Consider the following 20,945-nt stretch of genomic DNA (forward strand, 5'->3'; position numbering starts at 1 on the left):
ATGTGTGGCTCCTCATGTCTTAACGATGATCCTTCCATATCTGTCTAAACCCAGCCATGAATTTGAGACCTAACAATATGAAGACTGTAGGATAGTAGACACAAATATGGTTTATAGAATTATATCAATGTTAGACTCATTCTCAAGGTATCTCAAAGTATCTCAAGGTAAAAAGGATCTCTAAGAGACCTTGAATCCGCCTGTGAATAGGAAACCCAATGTCCTTGATTTGACAGGACAAAAGGTAAAGAACTGAAATGAATTCTGCAAAGTGGAAAGTCAAGTACCTGGAAATAGTCTTTGATAAATTCTCTTACATGTTATTTTCTTTTCTTTACTTTCTCTCTCTCTCTTTTCTTAGTCTTACAGACAAATATTGGCCAATGATTCTGATTATGATTAAGTGAGAGCTCTCATCTTGAGGAAAAACTTCATGTATCTGGAAGATATGGAAGTGGAAGGTTGTGTTTGGTTCATTGCATCTCATACTCTGAGTTTCTTTTATGTTTGAGTTCCATTGTTATTGTTCTGCAGTGATTGTGCTGATGTAAATTTGGTATTGTGACTTGTTCAGAGTGTTTCTTTAAAATAAATAGGAGTAATAAGAACAGACTAATTTGGTCAGCCATTATCATCTGGTAGTTTGCAAGCAAATGCATTAGCCTAAGGTGAATTTCAAAGAGCCATGGGTGACCACCACTGTGGGATAGGTAGAGCAGGCTTAATGAAAGAAAACGAGCTTCCTGAATATGCTATTCCTAAGGAAAGCTTGGAGCTTAGGAAGGAATGATTTGTAGACTATGCCCATGCATGCTTTTTCTTTCAACAATTTTAGCTACAAACTTTTCCATAAGTTAGTGGCATGCACTAAAAAGCTTACCAACACAAACAAGAAGAAAACACTGAAAAATGGTTCCTTTGGTGATGAAGTCATCAGAGTTACATAAAATCTAGTCTTTAATCCTATTATACTTGAAATAGATAATTTAAAATTCATATATTTGCTCTCATTCTTTTCAATCCCCCACCTCTTTTTTTTTTTTTTTTTAAACATCTAAACAAAGTGACCTCATTGTTTTCCATTGGACTTTTTTTAAAACATTGGCGGGGATGATTGAGATTCAGGAATGTGGGAAAATGGATTCCCAAACCACGTCCCTCCCCTTTCATTCTGAACTGTAATTTTTGGCTTGGCTTGAATCACAGTCATCGCATTTCAGCCTGAATCTCTCTGTAAAGTGATCTTTCTTAAACATTTCTCTCACTCATCAAGGGATCAGAAACAAAGCTGTTCTAGTCTTTCAGCAAAACACTTACAAGCAGCTTTTACTGAGAAGTTGCAAGAGCTAAATTTCCTCTAAAATTGTTTGAAAAGCGAACATTTTCAGTGCCTCGTTGTCCTTTTTGTGAATCTTGTCATCTGTATGCCATGAGCTCCAGCAGCTATTTTAATCTGTTTTTGTTTGCAATCCATTTGGTGTCCACCCAAGGAAATGCAGGTGATTCTAATTAACTTACTGCTGAAGATGTAGGAAAAAAATATCTCAATTGTGTCGCACAGAATTATACACTTAAAACCTTTCTTCTATTACTTATAACATATTATTAATGAAAATGATTGTATGAATATGTTTACCACCTAATTCATTGCTGTTCACTTTTTTAAATCAATGAGGCTTACGGCACAGAAAAAAGCCACACACATACACAAGTACACAGACACAATACAGACCCCAAGACTGCTTGCCAACTTTTATTTAACAAGAGTAGCAACTTAAAAATAACATTATTTTTACTTTGTGCAACATAGTTTAATATCTGAAATAACCCTGTTCCAATAAAAACCTATTGAAATACTCTCAGCCTAACTCTGCCCTGAAGGTAAAAGTGATTAATTGAAAGATTTTGGCAGATCTCTGCTCACCACCAGGGCAGTTTAATTTAGAACACATTCAACCATTTCTCAGTGTCTCTGTGTTGGTGGAGCATAACTTTTGATCTTCTTTGGGGAGGTGCCTCTAATTCAGACCCTTTAGCTAGCCACTTCCTGGAGGGTTTTGATGGTTTGCTTCTGCTAAGCATTCAGGTGAGAGAGAGCCCTTCTGGCTGCTGCTTCTAAAGTGGGGTAGGGAAGCAGAATTCCAGACACAAAGGCAAAATATACTATAAACGTGTTTGAGTATATCTACTATTGAAGTCCTATTTAGATCACGGACAAACTTGTGAGAAATTCTGGTGCCATTAGACTCCTCTCTACTTAAAGAAGATGCTCCTGGTCGTAAGACTAAAAAGACTAAACTTCCTTTTCTCAGGAAATATAAGATTATCATTTTCTTTTTGCTAATACAGGAGAGAGTATCATGTCGGTATTGTTAATACTTCTGCTAAACAGAGAGATACAGCTAGCACACAATCTTCCCTTTTTGGCCAATGGACCTGTGCTAAATTGTCGTTCAACAGAGGGAAAGGAAAATTCCAATATAGTCTGGATAGAAAGACCTTGAGTTGGTGAACTCCAACTTTGCATACCACTTAACACATTGTCTAAGCACTTATTATACGGCAAAATTGTGGTAGGCACTGGAGTTACAGCAATGGACTGAGTACAGGGTCCAGATATTACAGAGCTATAGTGCTAGTATTGTTCTGAGGCACTAGTGGTAAATCCTGCACAGAGATCGATGAGTTAGTAACAATGGCACTTGCAATCTCTAATATCTTCCCACATGCAACACATCTGAGCAATACACTCAGGTTAGTATGTGCTCTATAGCCAACTTTAAAAGGAAATATATATCAACATTATGATATATATTCAGTTTTCACATTATATCATCAAACAGTTATGCAAAATGTTATATATAATACATATATATTAGGCAGTCCACTATATATAACTATATGGTATATATATTATATATACATTATGCATTACCCTATTAATAGTAATTATCTGTGTATGGTGGGATTATAAAAATGATTCTGGTTTTCTTTATTATTTTATGTATTTCTGACTATTTTGTATGTGTGCATATGTATACATATATGCATATGAAGACTATGTATGTTATATAAACAAAAACAATAATGATAGTTATTTCATTACCAAAATATCATGCCATAGATTACATTTCTTTGTTACAGTATGGGTTTATATTCCTATAACCTCATTTGAAAGAGATTGAGAGATAAAACTATTGAGTATAGTATAGTTATTGAGTATTGTAAATACTCAATAACTATTGAGTATCCTTGAATGCACTATTGCGTATCTCTAATTTATCTGAAACATGCTTTAAGACCCATGATATCAGATTCCAAATCTTTATGAGACACAGTAGAAATTTCAAAATTAAAGTATTTTACAAACTATTCTAGTATTAGACAAATCACACGCAGGTCTGAAAATACAAATACAAGGTTTCTGAGATGGAGCCAAAAAGACATAATCCCTTCCCCTAATTAGAAGCTCTAACTATCGTTGGACAATATGTAGCATTGTAAATTCATGATAGCAGGTCTTGTGCAAAAAGAAATGCAGAGATTAAGACCCAAAGTTAGCACGGGGTTTGGCTTTTTAACTTCAACCATCACTCCGCAAGAAGAGAGGTAAGGCAAGTCCTTTTGGTAGTACAGGAGAGACCTACCTCCTCAGCTTTATTCCTTACTACTTGAGGGCTGTTAACCATCGAGTAAAGCATTGCACACACTCCAGGTACTCAAAACATTACTTGTTGACTTAAAAAAAGACATTCCAATACCAATTGTTTCCTTACTTAAACTCATCTGGTGTAATACAAACCAGATTTCCTGCTTCTGGAGGATTTTGTCACAGGACTCTACATAAAACGTCTTATTGAACTATTTCTGGGTGTGTATGCATATTTAGCATCTATCATTTCTTTCTGATCCGTTGTTACAGAAAGAAGGTATATTAAACTAAGATGTGCTACATATGTTCATGTTCATTAATATAATATTTATTGAGTGTCTATCCCATAGATGTAATTTTCTAAATGGTAAGAAGCCAAGTTACAAATATATCTCATGTTTTCCATTGTATGAAATTTAAATAGTGTCTCAATTTCCCCCATTTTCCCTAAGGGCTGGCAGATTTTGAATCTTAAGAATTTTAGAAAATCCATGATGATTCACTCTAGCTGACTCTTGAAGCGCTGCAGAAGTTAGAAATGAAAGATGTCCATTTGGAGACCTGGACTTTATATCCATCGGTCCCCAAGGTTAGTCTGAACATTAATTACAGAGGCTATATTTATGGTATCTTTTCAGAAGTTTGGGGATAAAAGCTCTGTCCTAAAGTGACAATTTTTATACAATTTTGCTTTTGTCTAAAATTGTGCAATTAGAATTTTATTCCTTTGTCTTCAAATCCCTTGGAAGGATTGCATGTCAAACCTCACTGATCACGTGCACTTTAGTGCAGATTAATCTATTCGGTGTTGTCCTGACAGCAGACTTCAGCTACAGGGAGAGAAAGTACAACAAGACTTCACTTGTGTAGGGTATGGGACAGACAAAGATAGAGGATAAGAGCGCAAGTGTGATACACAACGGGAAAGAAACAGAAAGCGGAAGTGGGTGTCCTCTATTGGTTTCAAGTTAATCCAAGGTAGTTGTCACTATCCAAATGCTTACTCTGCCTGGATTTTCCATTTTCAGATGTATCAGGATACAGGGAAATGGTAAGAAATACCTTACTATATTTAAAGATATCAAAGAGGAAGGTACATTTTTCAGCCTGTCTAAACACATTTTATCCTTAAACATAATTTACTCTTATTAGCACAATTTTCTATCACGTGAAAAGTGTAATAAATTATCTTTCTTCAGACAACTTATACAATGATTTTTTTCACATAGGTGAGTATAATGCTCTAAACTGAGGTTCAGAGCTGAGTTTATATAAATCCATAGGGGGATTTGCTCTACAGTTTGAAACTTTGTGAAGACATACATTGTTTGTCCTTGGAATCATGAGATCTCTGCAAATCAGGCCTTTCTTCTTTCGGCACCATGCCTGCAGAAAACGGTCTTGGAGACTCCTCCCACCGTGTCGTTCTCCTGCACCTGCGCTGTGTGTGGAGCTGCCTGTTTTAGACCACTGGCTCCATCAAAAACCTCTCAACCCTGTAGTGACCTTAAGTCTCCCCCCAAGTAACTCAGCCTAAGACTCATAAGCAGGAGAAAAACTGCCCTGAATGATGACGGCCTCATGAGGTTCCAGATTCCCAGTCTACTCTCAAGTTTTCAAACAAACCCTAACAAAGACTATTAGACCCAGAAACAAATGCACTTCTATTAATTCATGGCTATAATATCAAAAGAAAATAATGACCTTATTTTGCCCAAATTTAGAACAAAGTATGCAACAAGCAAAACATTTAGAGAGGAGGAAGATACTAAGCTTGGGAACTATAGCATGCCTTAAACAGGTGTCAGTATAACTCCCTTTACCTTTCTTTGCCTTATCAAAAAGAACAAAGCAGAATAAAACCCTTCTTCCCTGGTGCTTGGAAAAGATTTTAGTAGGAGACAAAGACATTTAATGCTAAATCGTTGGTACCTCTTAAAACAACCTACTCAAGGTAGCACTCGAAAGAGTTTTAAGGATGTCTGAACTTCAGGTTAAGGGATAAATGATATTCCTGAGGCAGGTTTGCCAGGAGTGTGTTGGAGGTCAGACACAGTGCTCAAGGGGACATTATAGAGTAATGTAACAATCTAGCAAAGAAAAAGAAGGGAGCAAATGAGAACCCAAAATACATTCTGATCTGTCCTGAAGTTGTCCTTGTTCCTACCCATGTTTCTCCCGTGTGACAAATTTCACTCACAGGTTTGTAATTGTCTTTTAATGGTATCAGGATTTCAGACTTCTTCCAACTTTAACTCAACCTATCAACATTAACTATAATATCCTGTTATAAATATGGAACTCAAATTCACTATTTGAAAATGTTTAACAAATAAAAACCATTTCCTCTGCCCACCATGCTGTCAAATGGGACAAAGACAATAAATGATTCAGGATTTTGAGTAGAAAGTTCTGTTTTCATTCTTATATGGCATGAATGTTAGAAATAGTAAACAAGAGGAGACTGCAAATACCTTTAAAGGAAAGTTATTGTTCATAAAACGGCGTATATTTGCCATCTCCAACAGTTTTAGTGCAACACATATACTAATTTTTTCTTTGTTTTGGTAATACAGTTTGTGGCAGTTAATTATAAAAATATGAAATTTTGAGAGTTCTTTTTAACTCACCTTTATACAAAATATTACCCTACCGATTTATCTACAGGGTTAAACGCAATATTATTTTAAATATTAGAGTTTCCCATATTTCATTCTGTAAAGACACAGGAAAATATGGCCAAACTATATTATTTTGACTTGTGATCCTTGTTTTGGATCTATGGTGATTGTTTTTTGCACACGGCACTCTAATTGTTTCTACCAGCTCCTTGGGAATCCAAAGTGTTTCTAGAACTATTTCCAGCTAGGAAGAATTGATTTTTAACATTAGTTTAATTTCTATCCTAATAAATTTCCCCCTTATGTATCTTTTCTAGTAGTTTACCCAGTTAAAATATATATTCTGCTCTTACCCATAAAAAGCTTGCGAAAAAAAAGCCTTTCTGGTGGGAAAAGAATTTGAAAGGAAAACATGTACATACATATATCAGACCAAGAATTAAAAGATGAACATTATATGTGAAGAAACATTATAAGAAGGTTTCACTATATTAGTTTTTCCAAGTCAGTGTTCCAAGCCAGTCTTGGATTATGTGTGAAAAGTAAGAACTCCATACTGTAACAGGTGCTGGCAGGAAACTCCCATTAAAGCTTATGAAAGTTATGCCTGTAAAGTCCTGGCATCTGAGAAAATTCTCGCATAAGAATGCATTATGCATCAGATTTTTCTCACTAGAAAAACAATATGAGGCTGTGACTACTTAACAGTATTCCCAGTCACTATTTTGTTACCGTCATCTCTTGGTGATAACATCTTTGGTGACCTTGTGCTATATGTAAAGTGTATATCAGCCTTCATCTCAACACTTGAGAGCGTGAATTGCCTTCTATACATACCAATAGAGATGTTGGTCTACCATCTGTCCGTCCTAATCAGAGCATAAACCTGAAAGGTTGTTTTTTTTTTTTTTTCTTCCCTCTAGAGTCGAGTCAATAGATTTATACTAATTGATTCATATTTCAAAGATTGGCTTTTCATGTGCAACATGGCAAAAACTTCTGAAATTTTACTGGACTTTGGAATAGTCTATGGAATATCAGGTAGTAAGTAACATGGGTTTTAAGTATATAGTATTGGCTCATGTTGGAAAGTACTAGCATTGTGTGTGGCACATAGTGGGTTTTTACTAAATGTTGTCTTTGTTTTTCTTATGTAAATCACCCATATCTGTATGGCTACATCTTTAAAGACTAATGGTATAATACCTTCAACATAAACTTACTCACTTCGGTGTTGACAAGTTAAAACCTCTTCCTGTGATGAAGCTCACCTTTCTAGCCTATAAATTCTAGAGGTTAAAATATTTCTCTTACTGACATTTGTCTATTGAATACAACTGAATAAAAATTCTCTTTATTCTATAAGTCTAACTTTAAAAGGAATCCGATTTAAACCCAATGGTTTAAATATGGAACTCAAATTCACTATTTGAAAATGTTTAACAAATAATGGGTAATTTGGATCTAAACCATTTATCAAATTAAAAACTAAGATAAAAAGACAGTAGTGAATGTTAGACAAAGACAAAGGAAAATGGTTGTGAGTCTTTATATATTCAGATATATGTATCCATATCTAGGTTTGTAGCTTCACTATGGATTAAATGTTACCAGCTTGTACTTGTATTTGTATATATAGTTTTAAATATGCTTTTCATGTATCAATAAATATATCTTTAGTAAAAAGCCCTCAGTTAGGGTAATATAGTTACCTTTCAGAACATACACACACACACACACACGCACACACACACACACATACACACACACACACACACACCAGCACCAACTCAGCAATCTGCCAAATGTGGTTGCTGTGAAAAAGGTTTTGCTTTAGGGCAATAGCAAACTAGCTCACCACCCCGCTGCCCTGTCCACTCCTCACCACACGGTTCTTTGCTGTATCCTGAACTTCCCCTCCTACGGTGAGAGAACATTTCTTCGGACTGTTTTATTGCCAATATATTTTTACTTTGTATGATGAAATGAAACAGGGGACTGGTTTCATTAGAAAGAGAGGTAAACAGAGCATTAATTAAATTTGCTGATGATACTAAATTGGGAGGAACTGTGGACATCTGTGAAGACAAAAGAATCATACAAATGGACTTAAGGAGTTTAGAAATATGAGCAGGAAATAATAAAAAGAGATTTAGCCTTAAATAATGCAAGCTAATACATTTGGGAAAAGATAATCAGAAACATGGCTATTCAGTGGACGGTAGATGCCTGGAAAGTGGTGATGGTGAAAGAGACCTAGGGGGTGATAATGGGAAAAATTATACACAAACTTACAGGGAAGTAGGCACGATGCCCAGAGGGTTACATATAAAAGAACCTAATTTTCTGAACCAGAAAGACGATAGTCCTACTCTTATGATACTGTTAGATCTCAAAAGCATCAAATTTGGCTATAGTTAGTTGAATCCCTCATGGTTCAGGTTCACAAAATAATTTAACACTATGTGTTGAGAGACTGGTTTCACCCTATGAAGGATAAGAAAGACTGTTTTGTCTAAAACATGTCCTGAACACCAGAGTCATTGTTCTATTTCTGTCTTATCTTATCCTATTGTAGACTATTACTAATATGGTGTGTCATATAGATATAGATATGGATATAGATATTGATATGAGTGTAAATACATATTGGCCATGCTAAAAACAATAAAAAAAATCCTTACTTTCACTTTTAAGGTAGTTTCTCTTCCTTCTGGATAATATGACTTCAAATTATGCTTCAAGTGTTATCTAATCATTATCTCCCCTATCAATTCAATGAATCTTCAGCCTACAGGATTTGATTCCCTAAGGATAGATGCATGGATAGATGGATGAAAAGGAATTTTGGATAATATCCATCTATTCATCGTGAATTGAGCCTGTACCATATGCCAGCTTTGGTATGCTAAGCACTGATGAGACAGAAATTAACCAGACACAATCCCTAGACTCTTGGACTCATACTTTAGATAGAAAAACAGGTAAAGACATCAGCCATCACAGCCCCATGCAATAAGGACTATACTGGGGAGAGCAAAGCTCTCATTGGAACACTGCAGAGAGAAATCCTAAGAATGTTCAAGAGACCATAGAGGGGTGGTTGAGGATATAAATCAGAGAATATTCCTTGATGAAGGGGACTCCTGTGCTATGTACAAGAGGATGAATATGAATTTGGCAGATGGATGGGCAAAGAGACGGTTCTTAGAGAGAAGGGACAGCTCATGGGAAAATATCAACCTTCGGAAAAACTTGATGGTTATATTCCTGGAACATAGGAAGCAGCTTATGAGAATATGAAACTGGACAGTAGACAGAGGTCATATGTTTATGGGGATAATTAGGATGGAATTTTGTTTATACTGATGGAAAAAAGAAACCATTGGAGAGATATTTGAAGAAGGCATAACATAATTCTATTCGTGTTCAAGAGGTATAATGTTGTCAGGATTAAAAAGGTGGTCTGGACAGAAAACAGAACAAAGACAATGATATTAATTAGGAGGTTTTTCTCAAAAGAAATTACTGGATTCTAATCAAGCCCATAGCATATGACAGAAAGAATCAAATTCAAGAGATAGCAAGAAAGGAGAGATTATTTGACTTGGTGAATAATGCTCTGTGTAAGTAGAGAGAACAGTAGAAATTATCCAACATATCTCTTCTTAGAAGAATGGAGGGGGGAAAAAAAGAAAGAAAAGAATGGGAAAAACAGGCCATGATGCCATTGGCTCAGTTAAGGAATATAGAAGGACGAATAAGTTTGTTAGGGAAAGTCATAAATGCAGTTTGAAGAAGTTGAGTTTGAGATGCTGGAGGAAAATTCAAGAAGGCCTGTTCTTAGATCTCATCTCTGAGAATAAGACATAGCTTGAGAAGTCATTCTGAAATAGGAACTTTGAAGTCATTGAAGAAATCATTGAAGGTTTTGGTATCATTGACATTATACTGAAAGAATGGCTAGAGAAATCCTGGAGTCAGGAATTAAATCCAGAGGAAAACACACATTACTTAGGCTGTCAGACTCTGGGCTAAGCACATGGACTCCAATATTATGCCATGCAATTTCAAATACAGACCAACTGCTGATCTTTAAGATGAAAGGAAAGAAACCTTACTACAGTGATTACAATACTGTCTGCTAGGTGTTCTACCGCCCTGTGGGGACACTAAAGAGTTGTTAACCCAAACAGTATAAATGCAAAACATAAAAAGAAGATAGTCCCTTGAAAGACAAGAAAGATAACAGTCCTATTTTAATGGCACTTACATATTCAAAGTCTTTAGAGAGCTTTTCATCATGTCAGCAGAGTTTAACTTTTCTGTCATGAAGTAAATTTGGAGAAAATGAAATCAATATCCAATCGCAAAATCATTTAGATCTTAGAGTATTGGTAGCCTGTCTTCATTAGCTTTCAACTGATAGGTCTGTGTGGTTGACTATAAATATATATGTATGTATATCTATCTTTCTATCTATCTATCTTATTTCAAATTCTTTGACAGACTCTTTCAACTCAAGAGATTATTATCAAGATAAAACTTTCCTCAGGTTTATGTAAAAAATAAACACTGAACCAAGAAGGTGAGATGTTCACAGGAAGTAAACTAACACGGAACAGAGACAGCATGTTAGTCCAAGTCTGAATTAGAGGAAAAGTTAGGGTGCTCTACTTTCTGTGGTTTTGAGACCTGCGCCTACTCCTGACTATTCCGAGGCATGTCACTTGTAGTCTTAGCTGCCATTCAGTTACTTGATTAAAAACAGCAGGCCATTGGTGCTGAAACAATGTCAAATGGGATATGACTTCCTCTGATGAAACGAGTAGAGAATGGGTATTCTATTAGCTGCTGCATGGTGCACTTAAATGTAGTTCCCCAAAACTGATGAACATAAAATCTTTAAGGAAACATACCTTCAAATGTTTGGTGTAGCTGAGTATAGATAGAAAATAATATCGTTTAGAACGACATAATACACTATTATCAGAATGGTTTACATGTTTAGAAAACAGATTGGGAAACCAAGCAAATCATACAGTTGCCTTCAATCAACTGTTGGTCATTGATTTTTCTTTTCTTTCTTTTTTTTTTTTTTTTTTTTTTAAGCTTCAACCATATGTAGCTGTAACAATGATGCACAGCTTTCCACAAAGATTTAGGCAATGTTGAAGGTAATTTATCCATTCATTCGTTTATTGAGAATCTGTTATGTGCCAGGTACTGTGAAAAGTTAAAAATAAATCCATGCCCTCTATAGGAAGTAACACAGGATGGAGTGAGGGTAACGTTTCAAACTGTTTTTTTTTTTTTTCTGTAAGCTGTGCTTTCACTCTAAAACTCAGGACATTCTTATTATTAAATAAAAAATTGTGCGATTTTACATTTTGGGCCTGCAATCTACTATAAGCTCAAGAACTCTTCCAGCAATATCATTTTAGAGCTATTTTGGTTTCGCAGTTTTTCCTCTCAAAGTGTCCTGCTCCTGACTTTTTTGTTGTTGTTGTTGCCTGCACTAAAAATAGGAAGTGGCTTGAAAATTACAAAATTCGGCAAAAAGGTGGAAAACTAACAAAGAAAAGATAACTTGAACCTAAGAAACACACACTTCTAATTCCCACAGACTGTAAGATAACCTTTCACAGAATTTAGAAGAATCTGTAAGACCTGCATCTTTTCAGGGGAATGAGTCAATTACTCTAAAGCATTCTACAGAGGAAAATATGCCATGTTCAATTGTATGGACCTACTGAACTACTTCTGGAATCTGTATGTCTTTTTAAAATATATATGTAGAACAATGATTAGTGCTTAAGTTGGCACACTTCACTTGAAAGTGTGAAAATTCCTTGGAAAAAGAAATTCCTAGACATTTTAAAAGGGAACATTATTTATTAGAAAACCCACAAAAGAGTATAATATTTTGTTCTCCTTCAGAGCTTTCTGAATTTATTAAAAATTTCTTAATTATCACAAATTTTTAATCTCTAGAGAAATTTTTATAAAAATATAATGTATAGATTCTCATTCAACCGATAAACAACAGATTATTTCACAAAACAAAGTGATGCTCTGCGAGAGCATGGTAATTTTTTTGATAATTTATTTTTTTATCAGTTGGTTCACATTATGCAACAAGAATTTTTAAAAATTCTATTTAAAGACTACAGATCCATTTTTGAATCCCAGGGCAACAAATATTTGAAAAAATCTCTGTCTGCCTTCTTTTCTTTTTTTTTTTTTTTGCGCCTTTTTATTGAAAACCTGAAAGCTTTCCAAATGCATGTGATTTTTTTTTTTTCAAATTTTGTAAACATTTGCTTCCAGGCTGAAACATCCTGCCAACTTTCAGCCAAGATTATTTTTATGGTTGAACTATTAACTTCTGAATATGGGGGCTTATAATAGAAAAACTTCCAGACCCAGAACTCTCATCATATAAATGACACCACTATAGGATATTTTGGACTATTACATCTTGACATGAGGAGGTGTTGCATTATTTAAATCCTCCATTCACACAATAAGAGACTAATTTCCTAGGGCATTAATTTTGGCTCTGTTTCCTTGCAACTGACTCAAAGGGAAAGTATGGTAAGAACCTAAACTTTAACATGTGGGTGGAACGGGGGTGGAGGTTGGAAATTAGACTCAGGCTTTATCTGGGAAGAGATATTATTTATTTTCATGCATTCTGGAAGCAAAAGTGTGGGAATATCCACTGACTGATTTGACCAGAGCCACATTGCTGGATACGTTAGATAGCCTTGCTGGTTATTGAACTGCACATTTATTCCTCCATTAACTTCTGTTATGTTTAAGCTCTCTTTCTGATAATAAGACTGTTGTGTACTGCTCGATGTAGATAAAATCCACGAAATGTCACCAATAAGTACAGTGAGTTGATTTCTAACCATGTGTATACGCAGAATTTGTGAACATTCAGGGTAAGCTTGCCATTCACTGCCAGATCAAACTTAAAAGTATTTTCTCGAGTGGGAACACCTTTCTCTGAAACAAAGAAGCAGGTCTCGGGTAACTATAGTTGACTTGGCAACTGGCTCTGTCACCGTCTTCTCTTCATGAAGGGACCTCACAGGAGTGCCCTTTTATGCACATTTGTTTTCTTAATTGCAAAATGAAGCTTTTTTTCTCTCTCTCCACCTTGTCATCTCTGATTTCTTCTGGTTGTCTTTTTCCAGTGTCTCTTTTATACTCTTGCTGGCTGCTTCCTGTTTACTCTTTTTTGATTTTTGTCTTCCCCTTTAGCCCTGAATGTGGCTTTCTTACAAACACAGAGGCCCCAGCACGATTACCCCGAAGAGCCAATTCCAACTTGGACCCAGCACAACACTATGGCTGTCAGGAAGGTGGCTGTCGCTGGTATTGCACCAAAACAAAACAAAATGAAACAAAACACAAAAACATGAAACTGGGCTTAATTTTAACTCAGAAAGAAATTCTAAGGAGAATTCGCTGCAAACTTGCACAGAGCTGCTTTGAGGATCGGTTCTTTAGTAATTGCCTAACTGTGGATGCCTAACTTTAGGCATGAAAAGCAAGCACTTAAAAAAAAAAAAAAAAAAAAAGGCAACACACAGGTCAGTGCCCTCCTCAGAAACATTTTTGTCCAGTCCACAAATATTCTCTGGGGAAAAAGAAAAAGTGCTTATCTTGAGTTCTTGAATTTTTTTTTTTTTTTTTTTTGGGAGCATGTAATTTTTATCAGTTTGTTTTGTTTTTGTTACTTTTTTTTCACTCACTGCTTATAAAACTAGCAAGCAGAAGTCTCTCTGGAACAAGATAGAATCATAAAAGTTTTCAAGAATCTCGTCACAAACTAAACAGTACAAATTGCACATTCCTCATGGAAGTATCAGCCTTTCGTGCGTGCCTGGATCCAACCATAATAGATTATCCCAAAGTGGGAAAGAATGAACAGCACAGAATTAGCAGAACTGGGAGCAAAGCTTGTCTAGTGAAGGCAATTTGATCTGTACCTTAGGGGTCTGGATTCTCAGGCACTGGGAAAAGACTTTGTAAAGTTTTATTTTTGCAAGTGAGCACTTGCTAGGATCTCAAGAGACAGACTGGTGCACTGAATCGAGAATCAAGGAAGTTATATTCATAAGTATAATGCTTGGTATGTCTTAGCATAATAGCTATGCTATAATATAGCATGTATTTATAATATGTATATAATATAATAAATACATACATGTGCATACCTTACCTAATATGCAAATCTGACATATCTATATAGCATGAATATCCATGGATTTAGTTTATGTATTTAAAGATCCATGTATTTATGTATATTTGATGTTCTGAATTTTTGGAAGTCAGATAAGTGTATCCCTAGGTTAGTATATAACTATACCTTCATATAATATTAACAATTATGCCTAAATATTCCCCCATTGGAGAAATAGATTACATTTACAATGCCATGGGCTTGTTGGCGTGACATTCTCTCAAACTTCATGTAATAGCAGAGGAATTACCAAAAAGAAATAGTTAAGGTATAATAATAATTTTAGCCATTCTTTTTCCAAGTCACTATAATCTACCCAAAGATAACTAATTGTTCAAAGTAAACATTCCACTCTGACCACAAAAGGAATCCATTACACAAACATATAATTCACAGTCATTTTTAGTGGGTTGTAAACAGTTTGGAATGAGTATAAAATGGGACAAAAATCAAAGTGAGCATTTTGAAATGAAAAAGTGTTTGCTACAAAAGGTCAGTCCCTTTGCTTGGCAAACTATGTAGAAAAGCCTGGGAAAATGCTGATCACACAAGCAATGAGGGAATTTTAAAGCCAACAGCCTCCTTGTTTCTTTAAACAGACATCGGAACCTATAACTGGATCCTGTCAAACAAACGACAGCAAAAAAAATATAACAGCTGCTAAGAAGTCAAGTTGAGAGATAAAGTTTTCGAGGCTAAGGACCTTCTCAGAAGTAGACTAAAGGTCTTTCTTAAATCCTTAAAACAAGGTTATGGATCTCAGGGTGGCTTTTGGGCACCAAGTCAAAAATGTAACTTTGTGTATCATTCTTGTCATAGTATTTTGAGTTCCAGAAACAAGAAAGAGGACAAACTTGTTGATTAGCATCTGCCAAGAGTAGCTTATAGCTGGAATCATCAAATTTGCAAGACATGATACCATTGATTTTTAACTGTGGTTAAAAAAATCCCACATAATATAAAGTTTACCATCTTCGCCATTTTTAAATGTATAGTTCAGTAGTGTTAAGTACATTCACATCATTTGTGACCGATCTCCAGGTGCCATTTTAACGCTGGTGAGTAGTCCGGGGGCATGCTGACTAGGACTGAGGCTCATGGAAGAAGAAAGTGTCGTTAAACCAGATTCCAAAGGCTGAATGCTGGTCCAAACGAAATTAACCTTTTGAAAGAGTCCTATTCCCTTGTAGACAAACGTATATAGGTATATTAAAAATATATTTAGAATAGAAATATACTTATTCATTTAGTTAACTCCATTACGTATGAAAGAAGTCTTCCGTAAAGTTTGGTATTGTTGTGTGGAAAAGGACTGTCTTTCAGATATCTCACATGAAATGACTCCTTATATTGCACTGGTATGCTATGTGAGGAAAATAACCTGGGAAATAAGGTAAAATTAAACTTCTGCTCTCAGCAGAAGGCTGAAGCCAGACAAATATATGTCTATTATTCAGGGTTGATCATGCCATTTAAAATATATTTAATTGTACATTTAGTATTAAGTAATATTTCATTATTTAGTATATTGGTTATATTTAAGGTGTGCATGATGATTTGCTGTGATTATTACAGTCAAGCTAATTACCTATTATCTCTTTCCATATCTACTAATTTGTGTGTGTGTGTGTGTGTGTGTGTATGTGAGATGAGGGCACCTGCAATCCACTGTCTTAGAATAACTATAGTCATCATGCCTGTACATTAGATATCTAGATTCATTCATCCTATATAACTGCAATTTTGTGCCCTTTCTCCTTTTCCCCCCACTCACTATTATGTGATTGTTTAAGCAAACAAGCTCCTTTTACCTTAAAAAAAAAAAAGAATACTATAAGGTTTATTTTCTCTTCTAGTACCTGTTCTTTTCTTTCATAACACTCATCATCATTTGGTACTCAGTGAATTGTCCTTTTGCTTAATGTTTATTTCCTCTAGATACTCAATTGGTAGTGTGGAAACTGACACATGGGTAGGCACTAGAGATCTACTTGTTGCTGGATGCAACAAACTCTTCGTATGTGTTACATATTCACCCAGGATTTACTGAGTGCTTCCAGTATGCTAGGTACTGTGTGGGGGCTCTTCCCCAGAGACACATCTTCCCAGAGTAGTCAGCCAGTTACACGCTTTACATGAAGGGAACTACAGGTTAAGCTCTTAATACCAACTGCACCAAGGGTGAACTATATACAGGAAGTCACATCTCTTAAGCCCTTGTCTTCTGAGCAATACACCTCACCTTACTTTTAAGTAAGCAATTTCTATACACTTTGGGGTCATCCTAAGCTATACAAAATCTTCTACAAAGTAGTGAAAGGTGGACTTCTCTGCTTAGGTCTACATACTCCCAGTATGTCACAATGCCTCCTTCTGCATGCTTGCTGCATCGGACCTCAAAGAAAAGTACTGGATGACCTCAGTCTTTGGGTCATTTTATCATATGTATTGAGCACTAGCTGAACAATGACTTGATATTTGCATGGAAACTGCTTTGGAAGAAAAAACGTAAACCTTCGGTTGCTTACGCTACTCACGCTCTACAACTGTAAAGGCAACACGAGCGTGAACGAACCCCTTGGAAGAGCTTTAAAGACTAACATGCTCCTTTACAGTTTCCCTCCAAGCTCTGTGTATATTCTCTAGGCTGAGCAGACAAGGTCAGAAACCACAGAAATAACTTTAATCTGGTTATAATAGTCGGTGAGGGGGAGAATGCTCTGGTGGTTTAAGGGAATAAAGGAAACCAAATCAAGATAAGGAAACACACTAAACAAGTGATTCGCTAAATTGGTTTACATTCGGCTCACTAATAGATTTTCTTCTAGGCATGTCTGTGAGATGTAAAATTTAAAATGTGACTAATATCACTTTACTAGGGTTGATTAAAGAATGCAACTATGCCAAGCACTGGGTAGATTTTCCCTGGTAGACTACAGGAGCATGAACAATTTGGTCTGTCAATTGCAAGCAAGTAAGACAAATAACTGAATGAATGAATGAGTCAATCAATCAATCAATCAATGAATCTATGAATCAATGGTGAGATCTGCCTTCCTGATGCTGTTTCATTTAAAATCAAGCATGTGAGAAGCATTAAAAAAATACGGTTACAATTTACAGATGATTCTTTTGTAAAGGTAGGGGAAATAATCTTAAGAGAAAAAGAGAGAAAGGAAAGAAATCTTTTTATAACACCCGGTGTCCTGCTATAGTGAGTTTTGAGGCCATTTCCCTAAGACTGTTGAGAGTAAACACACACTTTTCATTAAATGTGCCTTTCCCATAACTGGTCCATAAGCATTTCCCATGACTCTGCAGTTGAGTATCTTGGCTGGAGGAGGATCTGGCCATTAGAAGGAGGGCTCTAGATATGCTGAGTCCCAGCCGTGCTGAGAGACTTGGCACCTTTATATGCTACTTCCTAATACCAACCCCGGCACAAAATGTCATCGGAAGCCTGCATAAACATTGGACTTAGATTCACATAAATTATTTCTGTCCTAAGGTGCTTTCTGCCAGAATTTAGTAAAAACAACACTTTGAGTAAATAGAATTGGCGTATAAATGTAAGAATATTAATCCAGCAAAATGATCATAGAAAAATATAATCAAAAGTACACATTTGTAAATCTTGCCATGATGGGAGAGGTTTATCTTGTGCTTCTGAGTTTTTATTGAATATTTCCATAGAGTTCCTTTAAGCTGACACTGCCAAAGTGCTCTGAATTATCAGTTGCTTTGTGGAATTGTAAAGTCTTTGAGTTTCATTAAAATGCTTAGGAGTTATTTTAATAATCATATGTGTGATTAGCGCGTGTTTAGTGCTGGATCTACAAATTCATTCTAAGAGTAAACATTGGGACAATGAAATATAATGCCAGATATGATTGCTGCTGTCAGCAAAAACATTGTCTTATTTTATTAAAAATCGCCAACAAAATGCCGTGAACAGAAGATACAGTTTCTATTTATAGGTATTTCCTACTCTACTGTATTATGGTATCTGCACACCACTAGGCTGTATCTAGCAGCGTTTTCATTTTGCCTCTGGTATGTACATAAATAGAGAGGTACAGAGTCCTTTTATTATATGTGCACACGTCTTATTATGTGCAGCTCCCCCAAAGTCCTATTCGGATATTTGCTCTAATATAATAGTGCTCACACCGTCGGTGCTGAGTATTAGTAAGTGGGTGAAGATTTCCTGGAAATGATGATAATTTAGCTATTGGCAATAATAACATTATAACATTCTCAGTGATCCATTCTGGCTTTAAGTACTTATTAAATAATATTTATTCCTAAATTATGAATTTATAAAATTAAATGAGATTGCAACATGCAATAAAAACACACTTCTCTCTAAACTCCAAATGATTCCATTCCTCACAGATAGCTTTCCTTGCCTTCATTCTGCTTGTACTGTTTTCTGCCCTCTGTGAGCTCTCGACTCCTCTCTGATGTGTTGATACGCTTTCCCCCAAAGCCACCTTTCTTTATCTACTTTCCTTACCCACTCGTCCCCTTCTTGTTATTCTCTCATTCCATACTGATATGGGAATAATAGGATCCCAAGGCTGTCCTTACAGTATAATTAAAGTATGAATTTCCAGGAGTTGGAAATTGCAGGCCATTTTTATTATGCTTCTATAATAAAGCCAGGTAACATTCAGAGAATTAAAATGGCTTTTTCCTAGTAGATAACTTGGTAAAGACTTTTTTCCCCTTGGTTCTATTGTTTTAAGAGACTGGGAGCTGGAAATGGGAATAGATTCACCAATTCTTTTTCTGAAAACACCTCTATCTTTTACATGATATATATCCCCCTAGATCCTGGGAATATGTTGTAAACTTGTAACAGATGGTGATGAAGCTTCACATTTTTATACAATACATTTTTTGAGTTTCTGCATCTACTGTATGTATCTTCCAGGGAAAATGACCTTGAATGAATGAAGTCATAGTCTGAAGGAAAAACACCCCACAGATAGACCAGCAAAGAAATGATGAGTCAATTGGGTTTTGTCTTGTTCCCTGTGGTAAGATGAAATAATTTTGCATGAAAAACAGAATGCTGAAAAATAGGATTCAAAGGTCGTCTTAACACTGGAGGTGCATCTGTTAATTGTTCCAGGAGAACCAGTTAGCCATATTCTATACTGAACAGAAACACATGGAAGACAGGATATCACTGTTTGCAAGTAGGAATGCTATTTGCTTCACTTGGGTAATGTTGGGGGCTTACCAAAAATTGTTCTGGCACAACATCTACCAGCATGAATGTTAGGAGGGTTCTAACACTGTGAGTGCTGATATTTTATGAATGTTTTATCACTGGCTTGAAAACAAAAAGTTTGCAATTGAATCAACAGCATGTCAGACAGACAAAATATTAAAAAAAAAAAAAAAGAAAGAAAGAACATTAGTGGGAATTACTGATGTCCCTATTGTAAAAACAAACTGAAGTTAATAAGAAATTTGATCCTCTTAACCGATTAACAAAAGTCAAGTTTTAATTGCATGGCTTCCCAGACAAATCAAGTGGTACCGTTAACTTGAGCATTGGTTGTTTAGACGGTGTGCTAATGGGGGGGAAGTTGCTGCATATTCAGTTACCCACCTCTTTTTTCGACAGCTTCAATGCATTGCTTTACAAACCGTGGAACTGTGGAATTTTCACGTTCACACACTGTGTGCAGATGAGAGCCAAAAATTTGATCTGCAAAAGAAACAAAGATGAGCTTCATTAAAATCCAAGATTGCGTTGTTCTTTAATTTGATTCTGTTTCCATATCCACTGTGTGCTGAAATCTGTGTCTTGCATAGGAATCGTGTTTTTTTTTTTTTTTTTTTTTTTTTTTTTTGCTTGAATTCCAAAGGGTCTACTGCAGAGATACAAAGGCCATAACTCCCTCCTTTATGGAACAGGACTCTGGGCCCAGAGAAAGAAAACGAACACTCTGCCATCGATTAGGCCGGGATGACAGAGTAAGTTATAGTCTCTCTGGGCATAACTTTGTTGTTTATAAAATAATGACAATGAATTAAGAAAACTTCTACAAAGTCATTAATCTTAATGAATTGGTGTCTTGAGTGTTTTAAAAGAAACTTGTTAATGATCACCAAAATTTTAATTTTTTAAGTATATTTAGAAGATTTGTTCAGTGGGTCAATGATCTTTGAAGAGGCAAGTTCCAGGAGATTTACTTTGAAGTGGATTTCTTAACATCTCTCCTGCCTCAAATGCCCTTCCTCTCCCCTCATCTAAGTATCCCCTTTCCTTTATAGCTCAGCTCTGACCACACTTTATCCACAAACTCTTTTCTTCCTCTCTCGGTTTTGTGTCTCCTTTAGCATCGGTTCTTTGGAATACCAGTTCCTCAGGATGTTGATAGGCAATTTGGGGAAAAAA

General features: G+C 35.7%; 1 protein-coding gene across 2 annotated transcripts in view; it reads right to left on the reverse strand.

Moving 5' to 3' along the window:
- The window catches only part of ARHGAP15 (Rho GTPase activating protein 15), a 601,111-nt gene that overhangs the window by 202,884 nt on the left and 377,282 nt on the right, over positions 1-20,945 (reverse strand). For both annotated transcript variants that reach the window (XM_032356220.1, XM_032356221.1), the window contains exon 10: positions 20,154-20,252. In XM_032356220.1, coding sequence (XP_032212111.1) covers positions 20,154-20,252 — 99 coding nt within the window. The remainder of the gene's footprint in view (positions 1-20,153; positions 20,253-20,945) is intronic.

Source organism: Mustela erminea, chromosome 8, assembly GCF_009829155.1.
Source record: "Mustela erminea isolate mMusErm1 chromosome 8, mMusErm1.Pri, whole genome shotgun sequence".
In the NCBI taxonomy this organism is placed as follows: Eukaryota; Metazoa; Chordata; class Mammalia; order Carnivora; family Mustelidae; genus Mustela; species Mustela erminea.